The sequence below is a fragment of the Urocampus carinirostris genome, chromosome 13, assembly GCF_059441175.1.
Source record: "Urocampus carinirostris isolate Australia breed hairy pipefish chromosome 13, RoL_Ucar_1.0, whole genome shotgun sequence".
NCBI lineage: Eukaryota > Metazoa > Chordata > Actinopteri > Syngnathiformes > Syngnathidae > Urocampus > Urocampus carinirostris.
This window is the reverse complement of record NC_142361.1, coordinates 39551858-39568432: the sequence shown is the minus strand read 5'-3', so window position 1 is coordinate 39568432 and position 16575 is coordinate 39551858. Positions and strand designations below refer to the sequence as shown.

Sequence of the window (16575 nt, the reverse complement as noted above, 5' to 3'; positions counted from 1 at the left end):
ATTCCATAGATGCCAAATATGATAAAGAAAATAGCAGTCACAATATGACATTTAAAAAAATCCGCATTTTTAGTGAAAAAAAAACGAAGAATTGACCACATTGTGACTAAAAAATAAAGGCTTCGATGTTGAATGGAGATCTCTCATAAAAGTCATTAAAAATGAATGAAATGAAATAAAATGAACTGTTGAAGCTAAAAGATAAATGATTATGTGCAGCTAGCTCTTTTTGAGGAACAACTGGCACTTATGGCTGCTTTCATTTTGTTTATTAATGTTCAGACAATGATTGTGCTTCTATAAACAAAGTTCAAAGCGGCGCTGCCACGAGCGGCTGCCTTTTCCAGCAGCTGCCCTATTGTTTTATTGTCTGCTCCTATCTTCGGTGTTTTTTTCTTCCCGTTTTGACAACTCCACTATGGATTACTTCTATCCTATGGACATGGGTTTTAGCGCACAAAAAATGCGTGTATTCAAGGAATTTCAACTCCTTGCCCTGAAGAATTCTCGTGCCGGCGTGATGAAGGGGCCTATCGTGGAAGAAGAGCCGGAGCTAGCGAAGCGGCTAGCGGCGTTATAAGTCTTCGGTACCATCCGTAATCATGGTAAATGCGAACTTACGACCAAATAAGATCATCGAGTGCTGGTGGAAAACATCGAAGCGCACAGGGAGCGCAGTTGCTGTGTTTTGCGGAAACACGGCTCACGTTTAGCATTCCGGACGCTAACGTGTAGCCACCCGGAGCTACCCGGAGCTATCCGGCTTCAACGCCGCTAAACAGAGACACGAAAGCCGGGGGGAATCGGAGAGGAGGCGGACTTGCTAACACGAGGTGGTGTATCCCTGGATTTTCACAAAGAAAAGTTTTCCGTCTGCCGCAGGGATGTCGAACTTTTGGACTGGCGTGACGTCATCCACTTCGCTACAAGCACCCCTAGGGCATCATGTTAATCTGTTATTAAACAACGGGGTAGACTGCTGGAAGTGTGAATTTCCCTACGGGGATGAATCAAGTATCTATCTATCTATAAACAAGGACATCCTCCATTTAACCTCTTCCTCTCTTCTTCTCTTTTGTGTTTTACAGCCAGAAAATGAGGAGAAATCTGTTGTCTACGATAACATGGGGTCCAACGTCTGCATGGGGGACCATAAGGTAACACAAGGGGGCTTTTTGCAGCTTTACGTATATCCTGAAGCTGTTTCCATTTTCACAGAGATCACTCGTGCAACCAAATATTGATAATCACTTCATCGAGCACCTTAGGAATCAATGGAATTTTAAATAAAGTTTTTTTTAAATGTTTTTCAATTCACTTTTAAGATAAATGAAACAAGTATATTATATGAAGTAAGGAAGATCAATTTTTTTCTCTTTTTTTTCTTTTTTTAGGGAGACTTATCAGCTTTTTTATTATTAAATTCCACTCAAAAAGGTAAAATGCAAAATTAAAGAGCAAGGCAAGCATTGTGATTTGAATTTCCAGCCACCAATCAGCGGTAGATAAATTGTAGCAATGCTCTGATTGGCTGAATCAATGTACACGGGGTTTTTTGGTGACGCTCTGAATTAAAATGCGAAATTGTGTCAAATCCCTGCGAAGAACAAAATATTATAATGACAAACGTTACAAAAACAATTTACCAATTTCCACACCATATAGTTGGTTTACTTTGAATTAAAAAGTGAACAAACTTAAAAAAAAATGTTTTTGTCTCATTTAGAATGACATCATATTTTAATATTTTTGTATTATGTTTCATATATTTTTGTAGTCTATTTTATTCAAAGAAAACAATAATCTGCCCAAAAGAAGGATTTTTTGGTCATCTGCAACTTCTGTTTTACTTTTTTCTAATCTTACGATAAGTTTAAAGTTTAGTAGACACGGAAAACCAGGAGAGGAGATTTTGAACTTGCAAGGAGAACAGGGGATGCAGCCCAAACTTCAGTTAAGAAATTCCAACCTTTTCTTTTTATTAAATCCTTAATGGGTGTGGATATCAAAGAACAGCAACATGATTGTCTGAGAGTGACAATGATGTAGGTGTCCAATGTGAAAAACAAGAAAACTATTTTACTTGAATGTTTTCTTCTTTTCTTTTTTTTTAACTTGAGTTTAGAGTCAACTACTTTATTATTATTTCTTCTTTTTTTATTTGATATAAAATAAGTCGCAGCACGGCGGCGCAGTGGTTAGCGCTTGTGCGGCACAGTTCATGTCATGGGAACCTGTTGTGGGTTCAAATCCAGCTCCAGACTTCCTGTGCAGAGTTTGTATGTTCTCCCCGTGCTTGCGTGGGTTTCCTCCGGGCACTCCGGTTTCCTCCCACGTTCCAAAAAACATGCATTTCAGGTGAATTGGCCGGTCCAAATTGTCCCTAGGTGTGAACGAGCGAATGAGTTGTCTGTCCCTGTGTGCCCTGCGATTGGCTGGCAACCAGTTCAGGGTGTCCCCTGCCCACTGCCCGGAGATGGCTGGGATGGGCTCCAGCCCCCCCGCGACCCTGATGAGGATAAGCGGTACGGCTGATGAGATGAGATGAGATAAAATAAGTCTTAAATGTGAATATATTAAATAGCTTTGCTAATTTTAGGGATTATTATTTAAAGCAAGGTTCCCCTCTGGGGACATTTGATGTGCCCACGGGCCTGTTCTCTAAAAAGAGACGGACTTTTCACTACACAACTCGAGATCGGCGTGCAGACGAAAACTCGAACCGCGAGACCAAAACAACAATGGCGGATCTGCCTGACGAAAAGTTTGGAGTGCGGTAAATCTTTGTTTAAAAAAAATTTAATCGGGTAATAATGACAATTTTGTGTCAAAAAATTGCGTCCCGGGGATGCACGTTGATTTGAGACAATGCGTCCCCGGCAAAAACGATGCGTCTAGGACGCAGGGACGCCGGCAAACCAGAACACCGCATGCTCATAATTCACAGAGGGACAGAGTATTGATGAATATATGTATTTGGAATAGTTCTTTTTAAGGCGCTAAACAGTACAGCCTCAGTGTCGGTCCGGTCAGACGTGAAAGGCGCCTTCAGCCGAGTCTTTGATGCAAAAGGGGTGTGAAATGGGCCCCGGCGTTTACGCGCAAGATGACCCCGACGCCGGACGCACGGCGGTGCTAAAATCACTGCTGGCTATGTTTAAAAAATCTCCCACGTTGTTAGCACGCAGGCTCCAAAAACGCACGAGCTGCCCTGTGAGTTTAACCTCTGCCTCACACCCGGGCGACGAAAGCTTCCGCTTGTCAAGCGGAGTAGCATACCTGCCAACAGGGTTACTTTAACTGGATTACTTTCAATGACTTTTGGATTACTCCAATACCAAATATGCTAATAAAAGACAAAAGAAACTAAATATGAATAAAATGATGACTCACAACACGTGGTAAGCTTTCTCTCCTGGCTTTGATCTCTTTGATCTCTGGCAAAACGAACATCAATTACGACAGAAACCAGGGTTGGGTAGGGTTACTTTAACTGGATTACTTTTAATGACTTTTGGATGACTCCAATACCAAATATGCTAATAAAAGACAAAAAAACCTAAATATGAATAAAATGATGACTCACAACCCGTGGTAAGCTTTCTCTCCTGGCTTGGATCTCTTTGATCTACGGCAAAACAAACATAAAATGACACAGAAACCAGGGTTGGGTAGGATTACTTTAACTGGATTACTTTCAATGACTGTTGGATTACTCCAATACAAAATATGCTAATAAAAGACAAAAGAAACTCAATATGAATCAAATGATGACTCACAACACGTGGTAGGCTTTCTCTCCTGGCTTTGATCTCTTTGATCACTGGCAAAACTAACATCAAATGCCACAGAAACCAGGGTTGGGTAGGATTACTTTAACTGGATTACTTTCAATTCCTTTTGGATGACTCCAATACCAAATATGCTCATAAAAGACAAAAGAAACTGAATAGGAATAAAATGATGACTCACAACACGTGGTAAGCTTTCTCTCCTGGCTTTGATCGCTTTGATCTCCGGCAAAACTAACATCAAATGCGACCCATGGAACGGCAAAAATAATGTTGGCAAGCTGTTTGGATTTATTTTCATTTTGTTTCTGACGCATTTTATGTTTGTTTTGCCGGAGATCAAAGAGATCAAAGCCAGGAGAGAAAGCTTACCACGTGTTGTGAGTCATCATTTTATTCTTATTTAGTTTATTTTGTCTTTTATTAGCATATTTGGTATTGGAGTCATCCAAAAGTCATTGAAAGTAATCCAGTTCAAGTAACCCTACCCAACCCTGGTTTCTGTCGCATTTAATGTTCGTTTTGCCGGAGATCAAAGAGATCAAAGCCAGGAGAGAAAGCTTACCATGTGTTGTGAGTCATCATTTGATTCCTATTTAGTTTATTTTGTCTTTTATTAGCATATTTGGTATTGGAGTCATCCAAAAGTCATTGAAAGTAATCCAGTTAAAGTAACCCTACCCAACCCTGGTTTCTGTCGCATTTGAAAAAATTGAAAAGAAAAGAAAACTACGAGGGTTTTCTATGACTTTGTTATACTAAATACATTATCGAGCTTTAAAGAACTTTCTTTTGATTTTTTGTTCCTGGACCTGACGGTAGTTACTAGGCTTTTTTATTTTTTCAAGGTATGGAGTAGCGCTCGGATAGGGTTTTTGGTTACTGTTTTTTTCCGTCCGAACGCCGTCTCACCTCTTTTAATGTTGTTTGTGTCTCTCTCTCTCCAGCCTGTCTTCCTGTCCTTCCGAATAGCAGCGGGGGCAGGTAAACCTAATGCAAATAAGCACAAGTGTTGTGTGGTGCAGTGATGTCGTGGTAAATATGATTTCTTTTTTTGCTTTCCTACTCTCTCACTCTTATTTGATTTCCAATTCTTTGGACAAAATTCAAGTGGTATTTTTGGGGGGACAAGGACGTCTCCTCGGAGAATTGCGAGTGATGAAGGAGTCTTTTAATATCAGGATTAAAGCCCTAGGGCGCAGGTTTCAAACAGCGGCCCGCGGGCGTGATCAGGCCCGCTAAGGGATTGAATCCGTCCGGCGAGACAACACTCGGAGAAGCGCAAGAGAAAAACAAGCTGCAGGTTGAAATAGGTCAACTTGATGTTGCCAAAGCCAGGTGCCTCGAACAAAGACACTGTACTTGTATTTATTTCTTAAAACAGACGCAAAGCCAATCTGTCAAGGAGTCGTAGCTGGTGCCACAAAAGCGGGGCCAATTGGGCGCCATGGCAACCGTGACATGAGGACGTACACAATTCAAAGTGATCCAAAATACGTATAAAATTCAGGGGGACTGGATAAGTTGACGATTTATTTTCCTCTATGGTCCTTTTTCTACTCAAAAAGAATCCATTATTTTTTTGATTTGATCTCATTTTGGGTTGTTGTATTTTAATATTTCATCACTAGATGTCACTGTGTTTTCCCCGGCCTTTCTCAAGGTTTTTTTGTTTTTTTAAGAATATGTTAAACAATTGAGTCTTGTCGAAAAGCACGAAGCGGATGAAACCATTTTGCTAGTACCATAAATTCCGGACTATAGAGCGCACCTGATTATAAGCCACACCCACCACATTTTAAGAGGAAAACCGATTTTGTACATACACAAGCCGCACCTGTATATAAACCGCATGCCCCCACATTTAAACATGTAACACAAACACAGAATTAACCCAAACCCGACTTCAAGTCCCGCGATTGAAACTAAATGTCCTTCATTAAAGTCCACAGTTCAAAAATCACAGCCGGCGAAATGAACGGAAAATGATACCGGTACTTAAGGTTTGATGCAGACCTGCAGAGTCCGGGTCCCGTTGAAAGTAATCCAAGGAAAAAAAGTGTATATTTCCAAAGGTAAGGGTGGGAAAAATATATCAGATGAACACATTTACTCACGCAACTCCTTTTTCTTTAACCAACTTTTTAGCCCCTCTTCTCTCCTTGTCTGTCCCTCACTTTTAGCGGTCCCCACTTAAACTCGACACCCCCTGTTTGTTCCGCCCCTCCTTTTTCATTCACCCGTGCAAAACATATCCGAATAAGTGTCTAAAATAAATACATTACAAAAATATACAGTTGCAAATACATATTATACATGGGTTACACATATTTACAAAGAAAGACGGTACATTGAGAGAGTTTTCAAAGCTTTAATAATAATAATAATATAGCTTTGACAGGGCAGTTAATGGTAGCAACACTCGAGCGCCGCTTTCGGCCGTTAAAAAAATGACATCAATTGGCCGCATCACTGAATAAGCCTCAGGGTTGAAAGTTAGGGAAAAAAGTTGCGGCTTATAGTCCGGAATTTACGGTAGTTCTACAAGAAATGATTTTCTTTGCATTCAGAACATTTTCCATGCAGTTTCTGAACGAATACATCGACACTTGTGGCAGCTATTTTTGACACTTTCCCACTGTCGCCATTACCGATCCCAGATCTATTCTCGCCTCTGAGAACAAATTTCATTTCAGAGTGTTCTATAGGGTCTAAGTCAGAGAACAGAGGCTCGAATGGGGCCTTAAAATCTAGAAATCTTCATTGCTCACAATCTCCTTGAGGATCTTCTGACTCGTTGATGACTTGATCAAAGGGGCGTCGCAATAGTCTTACCTCCTTATACGGGCACCGCTAAACCCTAGAACAGGGGTGTCAAACTCATTTGAACTCAGGGGCCACAGGATAGAACAAGCATTCTGTCGGGGGCCGGACTAGTCGATTAAAGAGAAAGAAAAAGAGAGACAAAGAAATAAGAGAAAGGGGGAGGGAAAAGGAGAGAGGGCGGGAAAAAGAAAGAGAGAGAGGGAGAGAGCGTGAGAAACAAAAGATAAAAGGTCGTGAGAGAGGCGGAAAAGAAAGGGAGGGGAAGAAAGAAATCCAAAGAGAAATAGAAGGAGAGAAAAGAGAAAAGAAAGTGCGAAGGGTATGAAGAGAGAGAGAGAAAAGGAAAAAAGGAAGTTACAGCAAAAGAGGTTAAAAGACAAAGAGAGAGAAAGAGACAAAGAGCAACAAAGGAAGAGAAAAAGAGAGACACAGAGAGTGAAAGAGACAGAGATAGAGTGGAAGTAGGGGTGGAAAAGAAAGAGAGAGAGAGAGAGAGAGAGAGAGAGAGAGAGAAACAGTCTGTCTCATTGTTTAATAACGATTTCCAGTTTCGTTCACGTCTAGTTTGTCCTGTTTAATTCCAAAAAACAATCACCATTGAGACACTTTATGATGAAAACCCACAGAACAAAAGTTAACAAGCCAGCCAAGCTCACACAGCAATTTAAGTGGGTGAGCGGTAGGGGTGGGCGGAGCTATTCACACATCACACTTTACTCTGCTCAGCGCCGTCTGCACCGAAGGTTAGTATTTTACGACCCTAGTTTGCAGATTTTTAAGACATAAAACAGGACAAACTAGATGGGAACGAAACTGGAAACCGATATTAAACAACGGGAGAGACTGGATTGATATCAAAACAGGATATCGAAATTAAACAGGACAAACTAGACAGGAACGAAACTGGTAACCGATATTAAACAACAGGACGGACCGGATTGATATCAAAACAGGATATCAAAAATGAACAGGACAAACTAGACGGGAACGAAACCGGAAACTGATATTAAACAACGCGAGAGACTGGATTGATATCAAAACAGGATATCGAAAATAAAAAGGACAAACTAGACAGGAACAAAAATGGAAACCGATATTAAACAACAGGACGGACCGGATTGATATCAAAACAGGATATCAAAAATGAACAGGACAAACTAGACGGGAACGAAACCGGAAACTGATATTAAACAATGCGAGAGACTGGATTGATATCAAAACAGGATATCGAAAATAAAAAGGACAAACTAGACAGGAACAAAAATGGAAACCGATATTAAACAACTGGACAGACCGGATTGATATCAAAACAGGATATCAAAAATGAACAGGACAAACTAGACGGGAACGAAACCGGAAACTGATATTAAACAACGCGAGAGACTGGATTGATATCAAAACAGGATATCGAAAATAAAAAGGACAAACTAGACAGGAACAAAAATGGAAACCGATATTAAACAACTGGACAGACCGGATTGATATCAAAACAGGATATCAAAAATGAACAGGACAAACTAGACGGGAACGAAACCGGAAACTGATATTAAACAACGCGAGAGACTGGATTGATATCAAAACAGGATATCGAAAATAAAAAGGACAAACTAGACAGGAACAAAAATGGAAACCGATATTAAACAACAGGACGGACCGGATTGATATCAAAACAGGATATCAAAAATGAACAGGACAAACTAGACGGGAACGAAACCGGAAACTGATATTAAACAATGCGAGAGACTGGATTGATATCAAAACAGGATATCGAAAATAAAAAGGACAAACTAGACAGGAACAAAAATGGAAACCGATATTAAACAACTGGACAGACCGGATTGATATCAAAACAGGATATCAAAAATGAACAGGACAAACTAGACGGGAACAAAACTGGAAACTGATATTAAACAACGCGAGAGACTTGATTGATATCAAAACAGGATATTGAAAATAAAAAGGACAAACTAGACAGGAACAAAAATGGAAACCGATATTAAACAACTGGACAGACCGGATTGATATCAAAACAGGATATCAAAAATGAACAGGACAAACTAGACGGGAACGAAACCGGAAACTGATATTAAACAACGCGAGAGACTGGATTGATATCAAAACAGCATGTCGAAAATAAACAGGACAAACTAGACTGGAACGAAACTGGAAACCGATATTAACCGATATTAAACAACGGGAGAGACTGGATTGATATCAAAACAGGATGTCGAAAATAAACAGAACAAACTAGACGAGAACGAAACTGGAAACCGATATTAAACAACGGGACGGACCGGATTGATATCAAAACAGGATATCGAAATTAAACAGGACAAACGAGACGGGAACGAAACTGGAAACCGATATTAAACAGGACAAAAACCGGAACAATACCGGACAGGAAATACCAACAGAAAACAGGACCGAGTCGATCCCTGGTTTTAAATCATTTAATATCGGTAAAATGTGCTGGAATGACGAGCAATTGGAGAAGAATTTTGAGGAAATGAAGCTCGTATAAGGAGGTACCACTGTTCTTTTGTCCCAACATCTCACACATCACCTTTCCTCATCGCTTAAAATGCTCTCGCCATTTTAAGACCGGACTCACAAACTTGAGCTTGAAATCCAAACTCCCAATCATTTTACCCGCGCCGCGTCTCAAACTTGTCCCCGTCTTTCTCTCCCTGCAGGAAATACTTGCCAAAGGGGGGAGAACCTATTCCGCCAAGCGCCTCAGTGAGAAGACACGGAAACGCACACAAAACACACGCACCCAGACGCACATTTTTCTTGCACGACGCAGAAGAAACCCTCCAAACTTTTCCATTCGTGGATCGTCCTTCTCCATCAAACCCGGAGACGGGACACACATCGCTGACCTCACCGTTGCCGTGCAACCACAAAAAAGGAACCCATCCCCCCGGGGGTGAAAAAAAGAAGATGGACGCATGGGCTGGGCCTAATTGTTGCCAAAACTCTAATATAGAACGGGGGGGAGTGTGTAATAATTCTCGTTTTTGGTGCGTCTACACAGCATGTAAAAGGGGGTGTACTGCTACGAAAGGATGCTTGGATAACAATAAGGCTGGGATTTTCAGCGCCCTCCGTTCGATTTCAAGCGTGTATAAAAAAATATAAGGTTTGCTTCATCGTGAGTCTCGTTTTATATATTGTACTTTTTAACAAAAAAATAATTTATGTTTTTTTTTTTTTCGGGTTTTTAAGCAGTGCCATAAAACCGACTTCACCCATAGCACATTCACTCACCCTTATCACGCGATGATCTTGACTCTAATTTATTCTGACTTAATAATAATAGGAATGTTTTAGGGTTTTGTTACTGCTGTTCTGGTGCCAAGTCACGATAAGCGTTTAAAAAAAAAAAAGTAACTCTAAATGCGAGAAAAGTTTAAAAAGATCGATTGTTTTTATGAATTGATTACACTACACGTGTTAAGTCGTTACCTGGCTATGTTTTGTTTTTTAAATATAATTGTGTGCCTGCTGTGTTATTATCTGTGTGTTTAAGCAAAGGAGTAAGAATGTTTTGTTTTTGTTGAGAGTGTACTGTAGAGTTTTTTCCTCCACTCCATTTGACAGTATCGAAGCAAATAGAGATTGGATTCAATCCCCTGCGCGGCCTGCAGGTGACGCACTTGTCAAGCAATAAACAACATCAAAGCTCAACCAAAGAGCCTTTGTCTCTTTATTAAGCGCGTTTCGCGTGAATAAATGGATTTAATTTTTCGATGTAATTGATTGAGATGAGTAGTGGATATCATTTCAATTCAATAGTGTGATTTAGTTTCTTTAATTCCATCTTTCTATCTATCTCTATCCATGGTATCTATGATATCTATCTATCTATCTCTATCCATCTATCTATCTCTATGGTATCGATCTATCTATCGATGGTATCTATCTATATATCCATCTGTCGATGGTATCCATGGTATGGATGGTATCTATTCATCTATCTATCGATGGTATCTATCTATCACTATCTATGGTATCGATGGTATGTATCTATCTTTCGATGGTATCTATTCATCTATCTATCTATGGTATCGATGGTATCTATTTATCGATGGTATCTATATCTATCTAATATATCTATATATATATATCTATATATATATATATATATATATATATATATATATATATATATCTATGGTATCGATGGTATCTATCTATCGATCTATCTATCTATTGAAGGTATTGATGGTATCTGTCTATCTATCTCTATCTATGGTATAGATGGTATCAATGTTATCTATCTAACCATGGTTTCGATGGTATCTATCTATCTATATATCTAATTCTATCTATATCTATGGTATCGATGGTATCTATCTATCAATGGTATCGATGGTATCTATCTCTATCTATGGTATCGATGGTATCTATCTATGGTATTGATGGTATCTATCTCTATCTATGGTATCGATGGTATCTATCTCTATCTATGGTATCGATGGTATCCATCTATCTATGGTATCGATGGTATCTATCTCTATCTATGGTATCGATGGTATCTATCTCTACCTATGGTATCGTTGGTTTCTATCTATCTATCTCTATCTATGGTATCGATGGTCTCTATCTAACTATCTGGGCTCGGGGGCCACATGGTAGAAACAACATTCTCTCGGGGGCCAAAACAGTAGATTAGAGAGAAAGAAAATGTGAGTGACAAAGAAAGAGCGAAATAAAGAGCTGAAGCGAGAGGGAAATGATGAGAGGGATGGAAAGAGGGAAGTAGAGAAAGAATGACAACGAGAAAAAGAAAGAGAAGGAAAACTAGAGAAAAAGAAAGAGAATAAAAGGGAGCGATAGAGGGAGAGAATGAAAGGGAGAAATGGAGTAGGAGAGAGAGAATGAAAGGGACAATCATTCAAAGCAAAAAATAGAGAAAGAAAGAGAAAATGGTATGCAAAAGGGAAAGGCACAGTGAAAGGCAGAGAGAAGAAAAGAGTAAAAGAGAGAGAGAGAGGCAAAGGGTTAAAGAGAGAAAGGCAAAGAGAGAGAGAGAGAAGCTGAGAGTGAAAAAAGAGAGAGAAAAGAAGCGAGTGAAAAGACAGAGAGAGAAGCTGAGAAATACAAGTATTACATGACTTAAATTTCTAGGTTTTATTGCCAGTTTATGTAGTTTTTCTGTTTTGTTTTTCTTTTCTTTTTTTTATCTTAAATCTTTATTTGTTCTCTAAAAACTCAAAAACGGAATCAAATTTTTCTGCGATCAGGATATGATGACGCTTTACAGATGGTTCATTATTTCAGGAACGTCGAACTCATTTTAGCTCAGGGGCCAAGTGGTGGAAAATCAACTCTCTGGGGGCCGGACTCGTAGATAAGAGACAAAGAGAGATAGAGAGAGAGGGGAAAACAGAGGGATAAAGAAAAAGCGATACAGAGAAATGAAGTGGGAAGAAAAAGAGTTAACTGTGAAAAAGAGAATATGAGAAAGGGAACAGGAAGAAAAGGAAAGAAGCGATATTTAGAAAAAGAGAAGAAAAAACGTGAAAGGGAGGAAAGGGCAGAGACAGAGAAAAAAGAGAGAGAGCAAATGAGAAATAAAGAGTAGGAAAGAGAGAGAGAAGAGAAAAAAGGAATGCAAGAAGAGAGGAAAAGAGGCAAAGGGAAAGAAAGGGAGAGAGAGAAAATGGAAAAGGGGACAGAAAGAAGCAAAGAAAGGGAGAAAATATGGAGAGAAAAAAAGAAAGCTAAAGAGCCAAACAAATAAAAATGACTTGACTTTTACTAATACGAACAAATTTGCAGTACCGCAGAATAAAAAAGGGGGCGCTTTTCTATTGGATTTCGAATAGAAGCCAAGGCCGTTTTTTCCCCACTCGCGGTTTTAGAGGTTGAAATGTATTTAAATTTCATTTATAAATGTGTTTTGTTTTTTGATAAAGTGCTGTTTACTGTCTGGAATCATGCCGCAATTATTTGCCTTTAAAATCGTCATTAGACAACGACCTTCGAATTTATTGGATTTTATCTAAAAAATAAATGAATGTTCCAACTTCTTTCTTTTAGTCCACTTTTTTAGTTTTTTATGTTAGAAAAATAAAGGTAAGTCATGGGTCTAGCATAAAGTCACGTCCCCCAGGTAGGGTTACTTTAACTTGATTACTTTCAATTACTTTTGGAATACTCCAATACCAAATATGCTAAAAAAAAGACAAAAGAAACTAAATATGAATAAAATGATGACTCACAACACATGGTAAGCTTTCTCTCCTGGCTTTGATCTCCGGCAAAACTCACATCAAATGCGACAGAAACAAAATGGAAATAAATCCAAACAGCTTGCTAACATCATTTTTGCCGTTCCATGTATTCCGTTACTCCTCAAGCCTGCACAAAATTTAGTCAGTTTATTTAAATTCATTTTCTTTTGTATTTTTTAGCATATTTGGTATTGGAGTCATCCAAAAGTATTAGGAAGTAATCCAGTTAAAGTAACTTTACCCAACCCTGGTCACGTGGGGAAAAAATGAATAGAGGAAAATCTACGTTACAGTAAAAATTGACAGTTCCATTAAATAATTATTCGTTTTTAATTAACTATGAATGCACAATAAAACAGCCAGTGTTGATTTAACACTATGTAGTGCAATATTATTTTGCCTTGTTGCTAAATATTACACTATTTTTTTATCGCACAATTATTCCGACTACGGCCAGTCTCCAATCGCTACCTTGAAAATAGTTTCCCTATTTTTTACCGACATTGTGTTATTTTATTACGGGTTTATCCTGGAGTGCCATGTCTAATCTCGTTTCCAAAAATGTTAACGACAATAAAGACGATTCCATTCATATTGTTTACTGAGGTTGTGTTAAGTTGACTCTGCAAGTATTTAATTGATAATATAGTACACTAGAATGTACTTAAAATAACGAGTGTTAAATTAACACTCAAAATGTAAACTTATAAGATTTATATTCTACTTTAAATAAAATATATTCTCTTCGATTATTGTAGGCCGATTGTAAATTTAAATGGAGGTGCGGCAATTTCGAGTTTTGTCGAAAATTCTCCGCTAAAAACTGCAATATTCAAGCGAAAAATACACTACAGAATGTTAAATTAACGTTGGTAATTTAAATTAGATGGTGAAAAAAACAGAAATGAGGTCCCCCCCCATGACAGCCACATGATGCGAGTTTATGATTTCCGTTTGTCTCTACAATTTACAAAAGTTTCAGGTTACAAAGTATAATAGGAAAATATTGCCTCTAGTTATAAAGGCGTTTCAGGATACGAAGTAAAAAAAAATACAGTGCAGTTTGTTGTTGAAATGAAAAGCTGGGGTTATTAACATTACATTATAATGCATGGGGGGATAAAAATAAGTATAGTACACACTATGAATGTATTGTACATTTTGAAAATAAATACTTTAAATAAACCACTGAAGTTTTTAAATAAAGAAAAAAATGTTAAATATATGATTGACTCTGCAAAAGTTATCCTTTAACTTTTATTTACTGTGTAATATCAACGAGATATCCAGTCAAAATCATCACAAAAATGGAGATTCAAGAGCAGTCTAGCATTTAAAAAAAAAGCGTCCTTATCAGGGGCGTTACTTGGGGGGGAGTGCCCAGGACGCAATGTGTTTGACACCAAATTGTCATTATTACCTGATTACTTTTTTTTTAACAAATATTTACCACACTCCAAACTTTTCGTCAGGCAGATCCGCCATTGTTGTTTTGGTCTCGCGCCGATCTCGGCAAACGAGATCTCGTTGCTTCGAGATGATGTCATTGTTGTGGCGGTTGTCGAGTAAAAGAGAAGTATGCCTCCGAAAAAACAGTTGGTGCTAGGTGCAAATCAACAAAAAATGGGTCATTTCTTCGGTGCCGGTAATAAGTCGAAACATAACACAGAAAGTGGTAACAACGGCAATAATTCCGGCACGAAAAAACGGCGGAAAAATTCTTCAGAAGACCGCGAAGGCAAGGAAAACACATGTGTTGAAGCGAACGATTCGATGACAGAAAATACACAAAAGAATACTCTGAGCAAGAAAAGGACTTTTCTTGCCAAAATGGACTCAATTATATTTCTCGTGACGCTATGAGGAGGATGATAATGGATTGGACCTTGAGAAGGCATTACAACTATGGCGGGACAGCAAACCATGAAGAATATATGAACTGAAAAATCTGAAGTGATAATTGCTTTGTAATACCGATTAACTGATGATTAAAACTGCAAGAATATATAAATATTCCAGCAATAATATTTTGTATAATGTACAATTTTGTGAACTGAAAAATATTGAAGTGATAACTGATTTGTAGTACCAATAAACTGTGATGATTAAAATGGAATGAATATATGGATTTATATTACATATTTGTCGCCAATTTACAATTTCAACCTGGATAAGACTAAATTTTTGGGACCCATAGATCTCTGTTGGGACCCATAGGTTTTTCAGCATGCGGGTCCCCGGGACCCATCACTTTTCAGAGGTAAAATGAACACTGATGTCAGTGGACAGAGTTTGCGCGTCAGTCCCCATTTAAAATGACTTCATTTACCTACGGGACTACGTCAATGTTGCCGCGCATTATTTCACCATACGAATAAATCTGTGAGAGAGAAAAAGTTTTCTGTAGATTCAATTTATTTGAATCAATGGAAATACGTAGTGGTTGGAAAAAACACCGTTGGACTCGGTCATCGGGACAAAAGTTGACAGTGGAACAAGAGACGGAGGAAAAGTGTCCATACCGAAGTCCCGATCTATTTTTCGAGAAATGGCTCTTTTGGCTCGACTCACTACGAAAGAGCCGATCCTTTCGTTCCCAAACGCCTCTTTTGATTGTTTTTGTTGCTTTAATCCATAAACAGGGTTGGGTAGGGTTACTTTAACTGGATTACTTTCAAATACTTTTGGATTACTCCAATAGCAAATATGCTAATAAAAGACAAAAGAAACTAAATTTGAATAAAATGATGACTCACAACACGCGGTAAGCTTTCTCTCCTGGCTTTGATCTCTTTGATCTCTGGCAAAACGAACATCAAATGCGACAGAAACAAAATGAAAATAAATCCAAACAGCTTGCCGACATCATTTTTGCCGTTCCATGTATTCCGTTAGTCCCCAAGCCTGCACAAAATGTAGTCATTTAATTCCTATTTCGTTTCTTTTATTAGCATATTTGGTATTGGAGTAATCCAAAAGTATTTCAAAGTAATCCAGTTCAAGTAACCCTACCCAAGCTTGTCCATAAATTGCCAATTCTAATGTAACGCGACTAAAAAAAATGCCATAAAAAGGTCAAATATAACGAAAAAGAGGAAGAAAATGAAGAACAAAAATAAAAAGCTAGAAAAATAGAAACAGAAGGAAAAAAGGTGGAAAAAAGCACACAAAAAAAGCAAGATAAGGGAAAAAACTAGCTGGGGGAAAGAATTAAATCCAGGAAATAAGACGAAAAGAAATAATGAAGAAAAAGTCAGTAAAAGGGAAAAAAAGACATGTTTTTGGGGAGGTCTCTCATCGATATACATACATCATCAGGGTTGGGTAGGGTTACTTTAACTGGATTACTTTCAATGACTTTTGGATTACTCCAATACCAAATATGCTAATAAAAGACAATAATGACAATAAAATGAGTACATTTTGTGCAGGCTCGGGGAGTAACCAAACACATGGAACTGCAAAAATGATGTTGGCAAGCTGTTTGGATTTATTTTCATTTTGTTTCTGTCGCATTTGATGTTCGTTTTGCCGGAGATCAAAGAGATCAAGGCCAGGAGAGAAAGCTTACCGCGTGTTGTGAGTCATCATTTGATTCATATTTAGTTTATTTTGTCTTTTATGAGCATATTTGGTATTGGAGTCATCCAAAAGTCATTGAAAGTAATCCAGTTAAAGTAACCCTACCCAACCCTGTACATCATACATTTTACGAT

At 38.3% G+C, this 16575-nt stretch overlaps 1 protein-coding gene across 2 annotated transcripts in view; it reads left to right on the top strand.

The window, feature by feature from the left end:
- inpp5a (inositol polyphosphate-5-phosphatase A) overlaps positions 1-10312 on the top strand; it is a 288035-nt gene extending 277723 nt beyond the window's left edge. Inside the window, exons 14-16 of one of the 2 annotated variants that reach the window (XM_088351848.1) lie at positions 1089-1157; positions 4739-4775; positions 9311-10312. In XM_088351848.1, coding sequence (XP_088207974.1) covers positions 1089-1157; positions 4739-4775; positions 9311-9360 — 156 coding nt within the window. In that variant the 3' untranslated portion in view covers positions 9361-10312. Of the gene's footprint in view, positions 1-1088; positions 1158-4738; positions 4827-9310 lie in introns of both variants that reach the window. The other variant, XM_088351849.1, reaches the window with a different exon arrangement.
- The last annotated feature ends 6263 nt before the right edge of the window (positions 10313-16575 follow it).